Raw genomic sequence first — 18,267 nt, forward strand, 5'->3', positions numbered from 1 at the left:
GGTCAACATATTGTATAAATATTTCCCATAAACCTAAATCTCTAATCCTGTTGAGGTCAGAAAAAAAACCTCTTGACTCCATGAAACTAGTTATTTGCACACACCTCTTTGCTAGAGAGTCTGGTCAGTGCTTCACACTGAACTGTCAAACTGGAAAGAAAATAATTCAAAAGATACTCAAGAAATCCAGGACGAGTTTTCCTTGCTCTTCAACATGAAAAGTAATATTTCAATGTATTAAGGTACCTCTGAACTAGTTTCACGTAATCAAGCACTTGCATCATCACACAAGCCGGCTGCATCTTGTTGCTTCTACTGCTTTTTCCCTGTGTGCATCGTAAGGCAAAGGATGTATTTGGAGAGTTGGTGTCAGCTTTAATTTGGTTCAATGCACTAATGTACATTATTACTGGTGTCTGTTACAGGTGGAAGTACTTAAATCTGGATTTAGTTTTAACTGTTGCAAGATTATTATTTCTTTTAATTTAATGTCCTTCTGTGACTGAAGCCAAAATGACTTGCAACTGTAGTATCTATTTTTGCAGTTCTCACTTAAGCATGTTTTCTTCCTTGTTCTAGATTGGAATGTTGACTGTAACTACTGATAATGAAAAGGTAATCTTTTAAACATTATCAAAGTATGTCTGGTAAATACTTCAATTCTGATTCTGTTAAACTTACTCCAAAGGTCTAATTACCAAGAATACTGTCATATAATGGCATGAGTTGCCAGTGTAGTCTGTACACTATATTTTTCAAGCTTCTGAAATCCATGTATTTCTTAACTTTCTTTTTCTTTTTAGTGAACTGTTATCTTTTATTCATGTAAGCAGTTTGGAGCAGCATGAGCTGTGGTCCAGGTCTGTCCTCTGTAATCTGGGGAAAGCACTGGTCTGTTTGTACTTCAGAAACTCTGACTGCATTCCAAGCCTCAATTCTTCACTCTTGGGGGGAGGCTGAAGCTGCAAAAAAAGTCACTGGCTGTAGTGCCTGGTGTTTAATACTTAACTGTAGGCTATCCCAAACCAGAGCTCATACCAAAGAAACTTTGAACCAGCTGTCAGACTAAATGTTAACTCTTTTTTGTTCAGCCCTGCTATATGTAATGCTTGCCCCAGCAGGAACGTAGCAGAGCAAGGTTCAGTGCTTTCCCCTTTCTGTCGCTGCAGGGAGCTGATGTTTTTTAGCTTGCTCGCCCTTTTCTTAAAATATGATTAAAAAGGGGGTGGGGGCCAGATAATAACTGATTCAAGATCTTAAAAGCTACTGCATAGTGCTAAATTGAAAGTAATGACAAGTGATGGAAAGCTGCATCTAGTGGGTTACTCAGTAACTTACTGTAAACTGGTGAGTTGTGGGGTTGGTTGTTTTGGTTTTTTTTAAGTGCAAATGGCTAAAGAAACATCTGGAACATGCAACATTAGAAATAGTTTTGACTGTTGTGAGCTTCTTAAATTTGGTTATGTGAAAGAATTCTTCTTTGCTGGGAAAAGCCAGTAAGTTTTTATGTAGGTGAAAGCAGTCCACTTCTGCAGCAGATTTTCATCTTCATCAGAGACTTGATATGTTAAAATCAAGCTAACTTCTTCTATCTTCAGTCAGCTCTTGGTCCTTTAAGGAGTCTGACACTAGAAGTCACCATCAGTGACAAACTGCGAAGTGATCTCCTGTAATTTGTTTATTGTATTTGGGGAGTTTAATGGTGTTGGGTAGGGCAGCCAGGCCTCAGGAGGGAAGGAGATAAGTCAGTATATAGGAGAATATAATATAAACATAAATGTCTGCTTAAATTTTTGCTTTGCCAGGCTCCAGATGTTGAGTCTCGTGAAGACCTGATAAAAAACCACTATATGGCAAGGATAGCAGAACTTACATCTCATCTGCAGCTTGCTGACAGCAAATCAGTACACTTCCATGCCGAGGTGAGCATGCAGGCTGTGTCTGTACTGAAAACAGTAAATCCCTTTGTGAATTTCCCACAGGCCAGTGTTTTGACAGTGAGTTTAATTATACAGAACACAATGTTCATAAAAAATCTGTTCCTGGGGTATGTTTTTTGGCTGTGGTCTAGTGTGCATAAAAATGGATACTGTAGAAAGGTACTTTTCTAAAAAATAAATCCTTTGGTAGCCTTGTCTCAGGTGCATTAAGTAGTACAATGTGTATCATATATAGGTTTGTTCATATAAGCTGAAGCATCTGGTAGTTACCAAGCTAGTTTTTGACTTCATCTTGAAGTGATTCTGATGTCATTCAAAAATAAATTTTGAGTCTATCATGAAGTGATGGAAACAGCTCTCCTGTGAGAAATTGGTTCTTAGTTATACCTAACTTCAAGAACTAAGAAAACGATTCATTGTATCTGACTTCCTGTTTTCATTTCAAATCAAGAGGTAATTTTTCTTGAAAGTGGTGACCATTTTGATTTGTGTAATTAACTGATGTGGAGTATACCAAAGCTCCAGGTTGACAGTGCAAATCCTCTTAAATATTTTTTTAATAGTAAAATGACATAGTATGGAGGAACAGTCTTTGATATTTGAGCAATGTATGAAGTGAGTTGACTGTGTTGCTTTTCCCTTATGAAATATTACCTAGTAATTATGTGAAAATTACGGTACTTAGAGGATTGGCAGTATGGTAATTCTGTAGAATTAAAGAAAAACTTAACTGTAGTGAAATAGTTAATGTTTCATTTAATGTGTACGTGCTCTGACTTAAGTTTCTTGAAATCAAAGGATTACACAAAGATGGACACATCCAAAATAGTCAGTTAAAGATGGTGCAAGGCAATACTCTGGAACTAACTTTCCTCCCTTCTACCCTCCCTCTCCTGTTCTGACTGACAGTGTCGAGCACTTGCCAAAAGACTGTCTCTGGCAGAGAAGTCCAAGGAATCACTCACGGAAGAGCTGAAACTTGCTAGTCAAAACATCACTAGGTTACAGGCAAGTAAAATGTCATATAATGTAATTGATGCATTTTGTTGTTGTGTGTAAATGGAGGTTGGAGGAGAAAAATTATGACCGTTGAGCATGTACTAGGAAAGTGCTGGAAGTGCAGTTTCCTAGATAATGCACCACATTCTTAATCCTTTCTAGTGCCTGGGACTGAAAGTCTTAGAAATGCTAGGGTGTGGTTTTTTTGGAGATGGATAGCTTAATATTAAGCAAAAATAACTTTAGGGTAATCCTTAAGAAGCCATTGTGAACAATAGATAATGAACTCTTTATACCAGATATCTGTGAATGTCCTGTCCCTTTGTCCTTCCCCTCCACACAGTTCAGAAAGGAGCCAATAGTAAAAGTATATATAAATATTCAGTGCTTAAATGTCTTCATGTTTTCTTCATATTTAGTTCATATCTTTATTGCTCACCTGTCTGAGAGAGTGATTACCTAAAATGCTCCATACAGACAGTGAATATAACGATACCCACTTAAAAGAATTGTTCTTGAACACAAGGTGCTCTTTTGATTTGTTCCTTTAATAAATTCCACAACCCATATCCAACTCCGCATGAGATATTCACCTCCAATTACATATCAAACTCCCGAAGGAAAGATAGCAGGTGCACCATTTTTATGTTTATAGCCTGCATAATATTGCATCATAGAATTGTTTAGATTAGAAGGGCCCTCTGAAGGTAATCTGGTCCTCTCCTTTGGTCAGAGCAGAGAGAGTTCAGATCAAGCTGTTGAATTGGGGGTTTCCTGTACAGCCTTGTTGACCTTCTGCCACCATTGCTCAGCTTCCTAAACATTGGACTGTTTTTTTGCTCTGTCTTTGATCATTCAGCTTTCCTGGGCCCCTTTAACTTCCAGGGTAGTTCTACCTGGGATCTTGCCAAGCAGACCTTGAAAAAAGCCAAAATCTATTCTTAAATCTCGGGTTGCTGTAATTTTACTATTCATCTTGCTTTGCTCAGAATCTTAAATTCTATTTACTCAAGGTTGCTGCAGCCAAAGCTACCATTGGCTTTTGCATCCCTGACCAGCTTTTTTGTATTCATGAGTAACAGTTTCAGCAGAGAGCCTCTCTTAGGCTTACTGACCACTAGTATCAAGAGAAGTTCTTTACCACACTCAAGGGAACTCTTGAATTGCTTGTGTCCCACCTTGTTGTGCTTCCAGGAGATGTCATGGTGGTTAAAATCCCTCATGAGGATTAGGGTCTGGAATTGTGAGACTCCTATCTACTTGTAGCAAATGCCCCCCATACCACCTTTGCTGTTATCCTCTGATCCCTACCTATGAGATCTTAATTGGCTTCAAACCACTCCTTCACATCAAGTGTGACTTCTCCCCTTCCTAAAGTGTCTGTATCCCTTTGTTGCTGCATTCCACACTGTCCCACCGTGTCTGTCAAATGCCAGAGGGATCATAGATTGTGGATTCCTTCAGCTTTGTGTGCCATAAAAAATTAGGGGAAAAATTAGGAAACAAAGCAAAAATAAGGGGAACAGACCATGCATGAGACTCCAGGTAAAAGAAAAATAGCTATTGAGGTTCTTGCAGCAAGTGATTTATTTTTTTTTCAATGGTTTAGCTTAATTGCACACATTCAACAAAACGGTGTAGCTTACTGAGTGGAGATAGAAGTTGGCTGCTTTGCCAGTTGTCACTAATATTGAGCAAAGGCTTCTGGTTGGTTATTTTTTTTCCACTTAGGATGAATTGATGACAACAAAGAGAAGTTATGAGGATCAGTTAAGTATGATGAGCGACCATCTCTGCAGCATGAATGAAACATTAACTAAACAAAGGGAAGAAATTGATACGCTAAAGATGACCAGTAAGGTAAGTTGTCAGGTATTGACATTAGGCACTGGCTGTGATTTGGAGGTCTGTGGGTTGCATTTGGCATTCCTGCAGTGTTACCCTTTAACAAACCAATTCACAAAGCCGTAGTTCTTATTCTTGGCCAGTTGCAAAGAAAAATCCAAACCTGGTCCTGAACATTTCAGTGAAGAAAAATGCTTGCAAAACATATATGTGGGAAAGAAGAAACACTTCGTCACTGCCTTAAAGTAGGCTTTCAAAGTGTACCCTCTAATGGATGATCAGCACCTTATTTTTGTTTATCTCTGATAAAAATAAACTATTTGCAAATCTATCTAGTGATACAGGGTGTTTCTGATCAACTTACTGGTAGGAGTGTCCTTCCTGCGCTTGTCTCTTGGTTGCTGTGTACTCTGTTCTTGGCGGCTATTCTTTTTTCTTTGTTTTATTTCTGTATTCTAGCTTTTTGATTGCTCACATGTAGGAATGAAAACTTTGCCACTTAAATTCTTCTGTGAACTTAAAATGCATATTTAAATTTTTTTGCAAGCAGGGAGTCTATCCATTTACCAGAAACAAGTTTTTGACTTACCGTAATGTTGATGATGAAAAATAGAGAAGGCTGCTGTTGGATCTGTCTGTGCTTAAACCATGGTATATCTTATTCTGATGGTTTGAGGGAGAAATGGATCTTGTGAAGGCTTTTACCCTTCACTAGTCTGGCTGGGAAACTAATTATTCTCCTTAATTGTGGAATGCATGGAAGCAGACTTCACTGAAGGGTTAAAAATAAAAATCCATGTTTTGATTAAAGATCCTGTGACAGCAACTTCTATTTTTTTAGAGTAGGTTCTTCCCCCTCATGTACAGAACTGTTTTTCTTCAGATGTCTGAGTCCTTTGACTTGCCATTACAGTCTTTAAAACTACTTTTCGGTATGTAAGCTCTTGTGTTTTTTAAAGGGAAACACTTGGCTGCATACTGACCATAACACTTCATGTTTTTATAAATGTTTTCTGGAATTTTTTACTTGTCATACCTCGATAAGACTTGAAGTGTTACTCTGTAAGGGGGTAATTCAGAATCTCACAATGGTAGACATGGATTTTGAAATGTTACCAAACATAATGATTCAGTTGAAATCAGAATGATACATTTAAAGCCATTATGACTTGGAGAGAGTTGTTGGTTAGATGAAGAACAAATGTTATCTTAAGGAAGTAGGAAGAAAGGGAATTGCCAGCAAGTAACTATTGCACAAAAGTTTATTTTAAGCTACATGTTTGCTTTGTGGAATTGTTGCAAGTCAAATGTGAGTTGATAAGCTGTAGGACAAATTCTTGTGTAAACTAGAAAATTTCTGTATAGATCAAGCTCTAGTTAAATTTGGTTTTGGAACAAAATGATAAGGTGGGGAATTTAGTTTGATGCAATTGTCCTGTAAAGTTTATGTCTGAAATATCACTTAAGGGTGAATTATGATTTGACTTGCCTTCACTGCCCTTATGACATTAGCGGTGTTAATACAATTGAGTGTCTTGGGATGTAAATCAAACGTCTCTTTTTCCACCAAGTTTCAATTGAGGTGAGGTACTCTGTTGTGCTTACTGGAAATATCTGGTACTTCCCACTGTTACGCCTGTAAAGATAAAGGGATTTTTCAGAGCAAGCAGTTACAAGCTTCCATTATTGAAAGCCTATTGAGTGTTTATTTTTGACTGTTCTTTGTTTGCTGTAGGCATAAATTACCAGACATTGGGTTCTATATGTTGTCTGTATAGATTTTTTTTTTTTGCTTATCTGAACTATATGTTCTGTTAACTTGTTTCTTGTTACAGGGAAATTCTAAAAAGAACAAAAATCGATAGCTTGCACCTCATCAGCTGTCTTCGGAAGCTGCTGCTGCACAGGATGCAGTTGGTGGATGTTGCTTGTCCAATTCCTGTTTGTTACAGGAAGCAGAGGTGGTATTTGGTCTAGTAAAAACTGATTTGTTGTTGTAAATGGCTTTAAAATATTTAGAACTCGTGACAGATAAAACAGAACTTAATGTTGGCTCTAAACCAGGAAATACACACTGTGGATAATTTATATAGTAATTACCTTCAGTTTTTACTGTGCACTTTTTAAAACTAGGTTTTAATTTCATGTAATAACTTCATATTTTGTATATTTTCAAATATGATTAGGCATTAACAAGTTTGGATCAGTGCAGTAGTTGTCTATTTTTGAGTTATATGTTAAATTGTCAACGTGTACATTCCTTTACTTGTTAATAACAGTTTAAAAATTAATTTTGAGACTCTTTTGGCCATGCAAGATGTGCAGTTACTGTGAATGTCTTACTCCTGTTCTCAGCCCTTTCGAATTAATTGGAATTGTAGCTTTAAATGATTTCTATAAATTCACACAGGTAAACAGATCACTTTTGTTTTAGATTGCAGTTGTGGAGACTTTTGCTGCTTGTATTTGGCACTTTGGATTTTGAAGAGCACAAGTAGCTGAATTGGGATACTTCTATGAAATTGCTTTAAGCCCTTACTTAAGCATTTTGTTTACACGTATATGTATATATATATTGGTTGAAACAGCTGTTTAAAGCTAGAGGAAATTGTGATTGTAATTTGCCCCAAAAGAATAAAGCAATATATGTGTGTAGATTAGATCAGCTTGCTGTGCTCTCTTACAGTAAAGAAGAACATGAAACACGTAGAAGATTTAAACACTGAATTTGCAAAAGGTCTTAATGGAATTAAATTGTGATGGATTTACTGGGGGGATGCACGTGGCTTTTCCTGTGTTTTGGGAAGTTTGTGAACTTTAGGCCTCTCCTAAGATACTTCTTTTTTTTTTTTAAGTGAAGTCTAACAATATGAGCGTTCACAGCATTGATTTTTTCTTTGTTGGTTCTTTTAATCAGATGCTGTGCTTCTCCACACTTTACACTGATCTTCTGTTCCACAATTTACATTATGGCACTTATTTGTCATATAAGGGTTTACTTTGATAAGAGCTGTGTTGATATGTATTATTAATATGTAATAATAAAATCAGCTACGCGAAACCAGCTTGACTTTTTGCTTGACTTTTTTTCTTGATTCTGGTTATACCCAGGTTGCGCAGTGTAAACCGAGTCCAGGCTGGCATTTCTCATCTTGTCTGCTGAAAGGCATACAAGCATCGTATCTATACTGATCGCAGCTGGGGAACTGTCCTGGTACAGTTTTTCTTTTTAAAGGCAAAATGGATGTGGTCACGAAACTGGGAAGGAGATGGGGAGACCCTGTGTGGTTTCTTATTAGCGTCGTGTTGAATTAAAAACTACATGGTGGTTGAGAAGCATTTACTTTCTCTATAACCATTTTATTGCAGCAGATACAGCTTTAACTGTTTCAATTAGGGTTGGAAGCTAATTGCTTTCTGCCAGTTCTTTTGAAGCTGCCTTTTCTGACAACATTCATCTTGCAGTGAAGGTACTAATTTATCTTATTTTAATTCTCTGGATCAAATTGCTGAACTTCTTACTGATGCTGTTTCTCATAGGTGGCTGCATTCAGAAAAAGGTTTTGCCTTTACGCCATTTTTTGGAAAGGCCTAAGTAAAAATACGCTTTGAAGACTGAGCATTTAAAAATGTGCATTAAAAAAAGTTAAATCACAGAATGATGTGGGATTGGAAGGGACCTCTGGAGATCATCTAGTCCAACCCTGCTGCCAGAGCAGGGTCTCCCAGAGCAGGTTGCACAGGAACATGTCCAGGTGGGTTTTGAATGTCTCCAGAGACGGAGACTCCACCACCTCCCTGGGCAGCCTCTTCCAGGGCTCTGCCACCCTCAAACTATCTATTATCTAAAATTTTATTTTACAAGAGTATACCCCCGACATCAAAACTGGAATTAATATACAATGTATAGGCATTTAGGTACAATTCCAATGTATGTTAGTTTATCAGCACTTTTTCCTTGCAGTATCTATTTGGAAATGTATTTGGGCATCCCTCTCGCCAATCAGCAGTAAATATGCTCAGGAAGAGATAATTTTGATCACTCGAGCTGCCTTCAAGGAAATGTTTTTCAAGGAAATGTTGCCAAGTAAGTTTCAGACAATTATAAACTATCAATACACAAAAATAGAATCTTGGGGAGAAAAAAATTAATAAGGCATTTTGGATACTGTTGTAGTAATACTGTGAAGAGACATGGTATATTACATTTAACTTAGTGGCATTAGAAACTGGAACAAGTGGAAAGGCCTAACGAGCTTGTGCTTTTCCCCTAACCAGGTGGTTCTCAAACTATCTTAAATACCTAAATTGTTAGTGAATAATACTATGCTATTAAAAAGCTGAAAGTTGTCTTCAATGTTGCAGTGAAGAATTCATCTTTGAGACAGGATTTTCCAGAAGTTTCAATTTGAATGACTTTATATGAAATGGTCTATGCAGATTATGATGGAATGCACAAAATTTGGGCAAAGAAATTGTACTAATACTGGAGTTAATGTTCAAAAATTTACGATGTGAATAATCAACTTCTAGTTGATTGATTAGGAAACTAATGACAAACTTGTGAATTAGGAAAATCTTTAGAACAATATAGTATAAAATCATGGTTAAAGAAAAATCCTAATGCTAATTAATCTTTTAATGGACAGTTCATTGTAACTGAAGTTTTTAAAGCATTTTTAGAGTGCTTAATGCATTTCTACATGACGCTGGGCACCTCATGAATAATCTCTCATACTCATGAATAAGCAACCAATTCAGGTAACAGCACTATTTCCTATTAATGGTTTTAACTAGATCTTCAAAAATTCTTTCTGAACTTTGGTTTAAACCTATACTAATGCTTTCAAAGATTTCAAAAGGTTTAGCTATCCTAGGTTTCTGAACATACATCCCCAGTAACTACTCTGTGTGTTCAAAATAAATACTTGCTATAACTGAGAGTGAATTTAACTTCAAGATTGCCCTCTTAAGAACTGCTTCATGAGTTTTGAAAGTACCCAAGAAGCACTAAATATACTGGCTATTTTAAATGCCCTTAAGGTTTTGTAGGTCAGAGGTTTCCCTGCTTGGAAGATTAACTTCTAAACCAAGATTCTTAGGCTGACATCATCATAAGCTGCACAAGGGTGTTACCTCATTGCAGTTTAAATAATGATGTGATTATTTTAAATTGTTACATATATAACTATACATCTGTGATTTAAATACCAAGCACCTTAAGTGCTGATTTAAAAATGGTGGTGTTTGCTGTGTCTTCTTGCTAATTCCTTCAGATTTAAGTCTTAACCAGCTCAACATCTTCACAGTGGATGTGATCTAGTAGTGCTCCGAGCAGCATCGGTATCGGGCTGAAACACTTGGGCTTCCCATCTTTGTTGAAATGCACTGGCTATTTATACAGGGTATTTTCCCTTTTTACCAAGCCAGCTTCATTTCTCATTTGTCCTTGTAACTTGTTCTTTCTGCTCTCCCTTCCCTCGCTGACAGATGAGTTGAATTTTTGGCGGGGAAAGGTCTGTGGCCCAGCGTGATTCCTTGGTGCTGACTTTGGGCACAGCAGGAGCCCGTCACTGTTCAACAGTGCTCACTGCAGCTCCAAAGAACAGATCTGCTCAGGCATCGAAGGCATCAGTTGCAGACAGGAAAGGAAATAAACTTTTTTTTATCCACATATCACCTATCATGAGACTGGGGAAGTTATTTACTGGCTTGGTTGAGCAGTGGGAAAGCTTTTTTTTTTTTTAATATATATAAATCCAACAATATATTCAACTTTGGAGAACCATCTGGCCCTTTAAAGTGGGCAAACCTGTTGTTCTTTAATGTAGTATGTATGTACGGTAATTTGAGAGCACTATCTTAGCAACAGTGGGGTCACAATAAAAATAAAGCTTAGTGCAGTAAAAAATTGTAATTGCTACCAGAGGTCTGATTACTTCCTCCCACAAAGGCTGGATGCCGCTCCATTAAGAATGCTTGTTCTGTCTTATTCTGCTTTTTCTGCTTCTGTTACTACTTGCAGTATTACTCAGCAGCGAATTAAAACCATGTTTGTTTAGGAGAGGCCATGTTTGCCCTAATTCGTAACTATTTCTTTTAATCACGGAGTTAAAAACTCGCTTTAACTATACTTGTGCCTGCAGAACTGCTGGGCTTGGTTACAGACAGGGACAGAGGGGAGCTTTCGGGGACCCTAATGAACATGGCCTGATTGGGGCTATGGAATCCACGGCATGGAAACTTGCCTGGGGGCAGTTCTCATTGTCTGCCTCTGCTCTGTGTGTGTAGGCAGCTTTAGACATGTCAATGCTAATTCACAATCACTCGGCTTTTTACAGAAATATTTGCATTGCTGCAGTACCGAGGTTACATACTTGAGCCACAAAATAAGAAGCTTATGTTGGCCTTAATTTGCATGGTGAGCCACCATGCTAACAGCCCTGTAAGAATTTTAGTTTTGAACTTTTAATATGTGAAATTGTAGAGATAATGGCAGAAATCATACTTTATTTGTACTGGTTTAACTCATAATTCACCTTGTATGTCCAAAACTTTATGAACTGATGAGGTCTTTCCCCAAGCAGTAACCTCTTAAATCCGGGCCTGCTGTCAAAATGGTCTCCCATAAATAACACAGCTTGGTCCTGAGACAAGTTAAACCCACAAAACTCAAGATTCTAGGTAACTTCCAGTTACTTTAAGCATTATGGGTTCTTTCATAAGTTGACCTGGAAGCTCATCTGTGGTGGAATGTAGCTTCTTGCAAACTTTCTCTGTATAAAGTTCATTGCTTCTGAAATGAGTACGAGAAGATCTTAAATCTCCACACACACCCCTTTCTACTAAAAAAAGGAGTCTTCAGCCTTGTCTGCCCTCCTACTAGAGCTTGGAGTTTCCTTCCTCTTGGACTTAAAAAGCTTCAGTTTGGGCTCAAATAGTAAATGCAGGAAACTTATTAAAGAAAAAAAAATACTTTAATGATGTTATTAGCTTGAAAAAGTCTTAGCTGAGACCTTCAATATGGTTTCATTAACTGCAGCCTTTGGTGTAAGGAACAGCTGTAATACTGGAATTGGTGCTGCACCCCTTAATTGCCTTCTACTTAATTGGCTTTCAAATTGGATATAGCATGTGCAATGTTGGACACAGCAAATATTCTCATTGGGGGAGGGATCAATTTTTCAAAAGTCTCTTTTGACCTCTGGAAAATGGGGTTTATTTTCAGTCCAGACAAGTAGACAAGGACAAGTTTCTCTTAGATTATTCATCTAGCCCAGGACAACAAGAGTGTTTGAAGCCAACAAGCACTCAACCTCTCACAAAAAAAACATGAGTGTGCTGAATTTCTAGAACCGATTTATATGTAGTGAATATACAGTACTTAAACAGTGAATATACTAAATTGTTGAGGTTTTTTTAATAGCAGGAGTACTAAGTGAAAAATGAATTTATTATATGAGAGGGAGAGAAGAATTTGACTCCCGAGTTTTGCGTTGTGGTTTGAATTCTTATTTTAGATGGATTTCTGCAGAAATTTGTTGCTAAAATAAAAGGCGAAGTAATAGAGCACAGAGTTAAAATTAAGTTTAGAAACGAGTGCTCTTCTGTCTCCAATTATTTGGTTCAAGTGACATATGAATTGACAAGTTTCACTTCAGACAAAATAGTCACAAACAATAAACATATACTGCAAATAAATAGTCAGCAACTTAATGGAGCCTGCCTCCACTCCGTTTCCAGAACAGCCTGTCTCCTTTGGCAGGACTTTCTGACGACATGAGAACTCGTAGAACAATCTCACCAGCTTCTCCCCCCGTGGAAAATCAGCCTGGACTCCCTGCTGGCATGTGGCAGTGTCCTCTGCTCTCACCAGAGGCTGCAAACCTGCTTCCTCCAAGCCTGTTCTCCAAGAGGTCCCCATTGCTGTAAAATAGTGGTAGTTCACCTCTGAATCTCCTGCTTTTGCAGTAGCTTGCCCTTCCTCATCCCTCTTTGACTGCAACTCATCTTCTCTTACTCTTGAGTAACAGATTTTCCTGGATGGTCCTCTACCCATAAACCCCAAAGGGTTGATTAATCTTCATTAAAACACAGGTGCTTTGTCTGTTTGTTTTTCCTTTGAGGTGTCCTTTCCTGGGGCATGAACATTTGGACACCAGGAAATCCTTGGGGATTTTTTTGACAGTGTTTGCCTTTGTGGAGACAGGAAGGTTGACGCAGCAGAGAAGGAAATGGCTGTTCTTACACAAATTAGAAAATCATCCTGGCTTAAAAACTTTTAAGAAACTACCAAGTTTACATATCTAAGGTAAATGGCTGTGGGCCCCTAGCCAGATGTTCCAGCCAGCACAGTGCTACCAGAGAGACATCTAGGAAGGGGGCACAACTGAAGACAGTGATCCTGGAGTCCTTGTCCTCGTTAGAGGCATGAGGCTCCTCCAGAGGAAACTCTTTCGGAGGAAGAGTCAGCTTAGGAAGGAACAAATTGAAGCTTTTGAATTGACAACTCCAGGAAGAGTTGGCTTTTTGAGCTCAAAGACGTTGTCTATCCCTGCTCTTCCCCATCTTAATTTGTGGTCCTCTTGGCTGGTTGAAGGATGAGTTCTGCCCTTCCATGACTTCAGGACAGGCCTATCAATACCTTAGGGACAGCTATGACCAACTGCATGCGCAATGTTGCCTTAACCGTATTTATGAGTAAGAAACTTTCACAGAATGATACGGGGTTGGAAGGGATCTCTGGAGATCATCTAGTCCAATGTCGTGCCAGAGCAGGTTGTACAGGAATTTGTCCTGTATGGATACTCCACCACCTCTCTGGGCAGCCTTCCAGGGCTCTGCCACCCTCACAGTAAAGAAGTTTCTCCTCATGTTTAGATGGAACTTCCTATGTTCAAGTTTGAGCCCGTTACCTCTTGTCCTGTCGCTGGCCACCACTGAAAAAAGGCTAGCCCCATCCTCCTGACATCCATCCTTAAATTATTTATAGGCATTGATAAGATCCTCCTCAGTCTTCTCCAGGATAAAAAGACCCAAGTTCCTCAGCCTTTCCTCCTAAAAGAGATGTTCTAGCTCCCTAGTTGTCTTCGTAGCCCTCTGCTGTACCCTCTCCAGCAGTCCCCTGTCCTTCTTGAACCGGGGAGCCCAGAACTGGACCCAGTGGTCCAGATGGGGCCTCACCAGGGCAGAGCAGAGGGGGAGGATGACCTCCCTCGACCTGCTGGCCAGCTCTTCTTGATGCACCCCAGGATGCCATTGGCCTTCTTGGCCACCAGGGCACATTGCTGGCTCATGGTCATCCTGTTGTCCACCAGGACTCCCGGATCTTTCTCCACGGAGCTGCTCTACAGCAGGTCAGCCCCCAACCTGTACCGGTGCGTGGGGTCCTCTGCCACCTTTTCTTTCTTCTTCCCCTCTTTCCGCACGGAAATTAAATTAAATCAAATTAAATTTCCCGCGGGGGGGCGGGGCGGGGGGCTAAGCCCCTCCTCGCCACCGCCCCCCGCCCCGTCCCCGCCCGGCCGGTGGCTGCTGCCGCCTCTCCCGTCGGCGGGCGGTCCCCCATGGCGGCGACGAGGCGGTGACCGGCGGGTAAGGAGAGGGCTCCGGGCGGAGGTCGGTGGGTTCTGGTCCCCCCTCCCCGGGGGGAAGCTGCTGCCCCGGGGGACAGGAGCGGTGGAGCAGGTCCCCGGGGCGCGGAGCTGGAGGGGCTGGCGGGGGTGGGCTCCGTCCAAAGTGGAATTTTCCCGGTGGTTGGGGCGCAGACAGAAGTCCTGGCGTGAAACGGGCGGGTGGATGGGGCTGCTTTGTTTTGGCTTAAGAACAGGATTAAAACAAACAAACTAACCAAAAAGATAGTATTTTTTTTTCCTCTTTTTTTATCTTTTTCCCCCCCTTTTTCTCCCCCCCCTTTTTTTCTCTCTTCTTTTTCTCTTTTCTTCTTTTTCTCTTTTCTTCTTTTTCTCTTTTCTTCTTTTTCTCTTCTTTTTCTCTCCTCTTTTTATTTTCTTTTGGTTTCCTTCTCTCTCTCTTTTTTTTTCTTTTTCTTTTTCTTTTTTTTTTTTTTTTTTAACTTTAAAGTACAAGTGGTGAAAAGGGGATGGCTTTGCGTGGGGTACCCGGAGCTTTGGAACTGCTGGCGGAAATCGGTGGGGTTTTGGGTGACGGGCATCCCGCGGGATCAAGTTCTCATGACTTTTGCCTTGTTGGGGAGGAGACTGGGGCGAGTGAGAAGGGGGTTTTTTGTGTGTGGTTTTTTTTTTTAATTATTTATTTAATCCTTGAAGAGAAACGAATTCCTGGGGCCTTTCTCATATTTTCTAGTGGTTCAGCTGGTGATGTTAAACCGTGCGTGTAGGTTCGCAGTGTTTGCAGTCACTGCTGCAGAAATCCCTGCCGAACATACAGCAGGGCACAGGGGCTTTGGGAAAACAACCGGAGCGGATGTTTTTTCAAGCATATTGTAGGTGAGAAAGAATATCGAAAGTTTTCACTTCCTGGTTTTAAATAAGTACTCAGTTGAAGGAGTGATTTTTAGTGTGTTGGTTTTTTTTTTTTAAGATGTAGGTGTTCTGATACTTCTGGCAAACAAGAGCGCTTCTGAAATGAGCTAGTCAAAATGCTGACTAAGGGATTTTATGGGAGCCTAGTGAAAGTTAAGTTACAAAAGTCTATGCTTACCTTCCCCAATAGGGATGTTTTTTCTCTGAGACGGAGCACCCTAAACCACCACTCTCCCCACTCCTCTCCCAGCTGATTTCTCGGCAAACAGGACTTTTGTTGGGAGAGGCTAATGACTGTCTGGGGAGGAGGGAACACAAGTTTGGGAGCCTGAGGCTCTTAAATATGAACTATTCACTTTGCTCAGATCTGGAGGCTGAGACTCTTCTATGCCTGTAAGAGAAGAAGAAAAAGAGGTAGCTGGAGACAAAACATTGAATTTCCTGGTCTAGAGCACTGAGGGCACACCTGCAGCAAGAAAATTATGAGAAAAGATTAGCTGCTTTCTTGACTATATGTAAGAGCAGAAGAGTTTGTACAACAGGGAGCATGGCTGGAAATTATATTTAACTGATGTCAGAGTTGTAAATCCCTGGGAACTCCTGCCCAAAGGCAGGTATGAGGTCCTTGTTTTGTGCTCAGATTTGATTATTCTCCTTCTCCCTATCTCCTTTTGCAAATATAATGAATGTTATTTTCCATCACTTTAAAAACTATTTGGATTTATAAGCTTGTTGATACGTCTGCTCAAATCCGGATCTCAAAATAGCAAATTAATGTAAACTTTTAAGTTAATCTGTGTGTGAATGTTAACTCCAATGTGAAATGCACTTGGTTACATGAACAGAGATGCAGTCATGGACAGTTTTACTTCGTGTTTTGGTAAACAAGATTCCTCTAGTCCACCACTCCTTTTCTTACGTTTTTGGTTAGTGTAAATACGAGCTGAGGTCTTTTGCTTCAGAAAGCGAGGCTGCCCACACGTCTCTCTTAAAAAGCTTTTGGAGAGGAACCCAAACGAGGCTTTTTTGGGTGACTGCGTTATGAATTATACTTTCTGACGTGACTGTCATCAGTTGCGATTAAAAATACCTCTATACAAATAGGCAAAGAAGGAATCACTTGTGACCCTCCTTCTCGTTAGTGCTGGTATTCTTAATAAGGCTGTGGGGCAGGGAGAAGGGGAATGTGGCGCAGTTGAGTAGAGGGCTGGTCTGTCAGAAAACATTACTAATAGCTGTCGGGCAGTACTTGACGTGTTGAGAAGTCCTCTGCGAATCTTATGTGGTGGGTGAGTCTCCAGGACTTGTTTGTTGGGCACTAAAGCAGGAGGTGGTTTTAAATGCAGATACAAAACCCCTGTATCTGACTCAGAACCAAAACTAAAATTTAAAAAAAAAAAAAAAAAAGAAAAAGAGAAGTGTATTATATTGTTTAGTGAATATGCTAAATATAGTATTTCTGTTAGCTTCCCTACTTTTTATTATTCTCTGCTGAGATTAATGGCAAGAGTTTTTGAAGTGTACTTTTGCACCATGTGTTCTTCATGGCATTTCATCAACCGCTTCCCTTGGACACTGCAAACAGCAGCAGAGGACCAGGCTTGAATCTGTTTCTGACCGTGACCAGTTTAATATTTTGATATGTGATCTGTGTGCCAAAGCATTCAGGCCTTTTTTTTTTTTTTCCTTCTTTTTTTTTTTTTTCTTCCAGAGGGATGCTTAATCATAAAAAAAACCCAGGCTGTTGATTTTACAGAAGGGGGACAGCCACCCGTAACAGCATTTCTGCTGCTTGGTGGCATATTATAAATCTCTGCCTCTGCTGAAGGGGGAGGGGAGAAGGAGGGGTTTGGGATGTTAAACTCCTTGCCAGAACCCTCTGCAGTGCTGCCGTGACCAGAGTGCTTTTGTGGGATGTTTGTGCCTTCCTAATAATAACACGTTTCCTAAACACAGTTAAAAATTGCTTCAGTAGATGCAGTAACATTCCACTAACTTAGTGACCTGCAGAAGGACTCTAAATAAAAATAGATTTATTTTCCTGTCTCTTCCAGGCCAGAGGACTATGCTGAGGGTTTGTTGGCATTTTTTTTTTTTTTTTAATTAAAAAAAACCCCAAACCTTCTGTAAAGTAAAATGTCAGCTAGTGTCAGTAAACAGTTTATGTGAGGCTCTTCTGCAACCATCCCTTGGCTCTCGGGAGCCTGCATGTGGAGGGTAAGTCATGCAGTCACTATGGTGATGCTGAGGAGGAGTGTGGTTCGTGGAGGATAAAGCAGGACTGGCTGAGGAAGCTGAGCGGGAGTTAGGGATCACAGGCTTGCAACCAGCACTTTCTAACATTAAAAAAAAAAAAAAAACAAAACACAATAAAACAAAAACCTTTTCTAATCCACAGCTACGTGTAACTGTTTTGTTTCAAGAAGATGCAATCGCGTCTCGCATCACACCTTGCGCACAAGTGGTGTGTCGTGGAAGGCACTGTGGTAGCCAGGAAGGAAGAGAATAAAAACACCAAGGAGTTAATATTGATTTGATCAGGCTTTTCCTTATTTCTTCTAGGAAAAGGGAGTTTTCTTCTGTTAAAGATGTTCGGTACAAGATAGAGGACCATTTTGTGGTTCTTGGGGTTTAACCCTGTTCTCATTCCAGTTATCAAAGACAGCAGAAGCATTTTTACTAGCAGATTGTGTTTGAGGTTTTTTCTGACCATCCTCTGCTTGTCAGCAAATGGCGCATGAGTGTGGGTACACCCCATCCTGTCTTCTCAGTCACCAGCCTGGAGTCTAAAGATGCACAGAAGCATGTGCTACCAGACACTTGTTACTTGGACCTGGCATGGTCTGTCACCTCCTGAGATAGGAAATCCACCCTGTGAACTGGATGATGCTGGACATCCGAGATGGGACTCTTTTCTGAGTCTCTTCTGGAGGAACCGACTGAGGAGTTAGAACTGATGGACCTGAGAAGGATGCTTA

The 18,267-nt window shown here is 40.0% G+C and overlaps 1 protein-coding gene across 1 annotated transcript in view; it reads left to right on the top strand.

The window, feature by feature from the left end:
- PPP1R21 (protein phosphatase 1 regulatory subunit 21) overlaps window positions 1–7,847 on the top strand; it is a 31,511-nt gene extending 23,664 nt beyond the window's left edge. The window contains exons 18-22 of the mRNA XM_074168330.1: window positions 580–615; window positions 1,806–1,922; window positions 2,850–2,948; window positions 4,671–4,799; window positions 6,620–7,847. Of these exons, the coding sequence (XP_074024431.1) occupies window positions 580–615; window positions 1,806–1,922; window positions 2,850–2,948; window positions 4,671–4,799; window positions 6,620–6,649 (411 nt within the window). The 3' untranslated portion in view covers window positions 6,650–7,847. The remainder of the gene's footprint in view (window positions 1–579; window positions 616–1,805; window positions 1,923–2,849; window positions 2,949–4,670; window positions 4,800–6,619) is intronic.
- Window positions 7,848–18,267: the final 10,420 nt, after the last annotated feature.

This window comes from Numenius arquata, chromosome 2 (assembly GCF_964106895.1).
Source record: "Numenius arquata chromosome 2, bNumArq3.hap1.1, whole genome shotgun sequence".
NCBI classification, from domain to species: Eukaryota; Metazoa; Chordata; class Aves; order Charadriiformes; family Scolopacidae; genus Numenius; species Numenius arquata.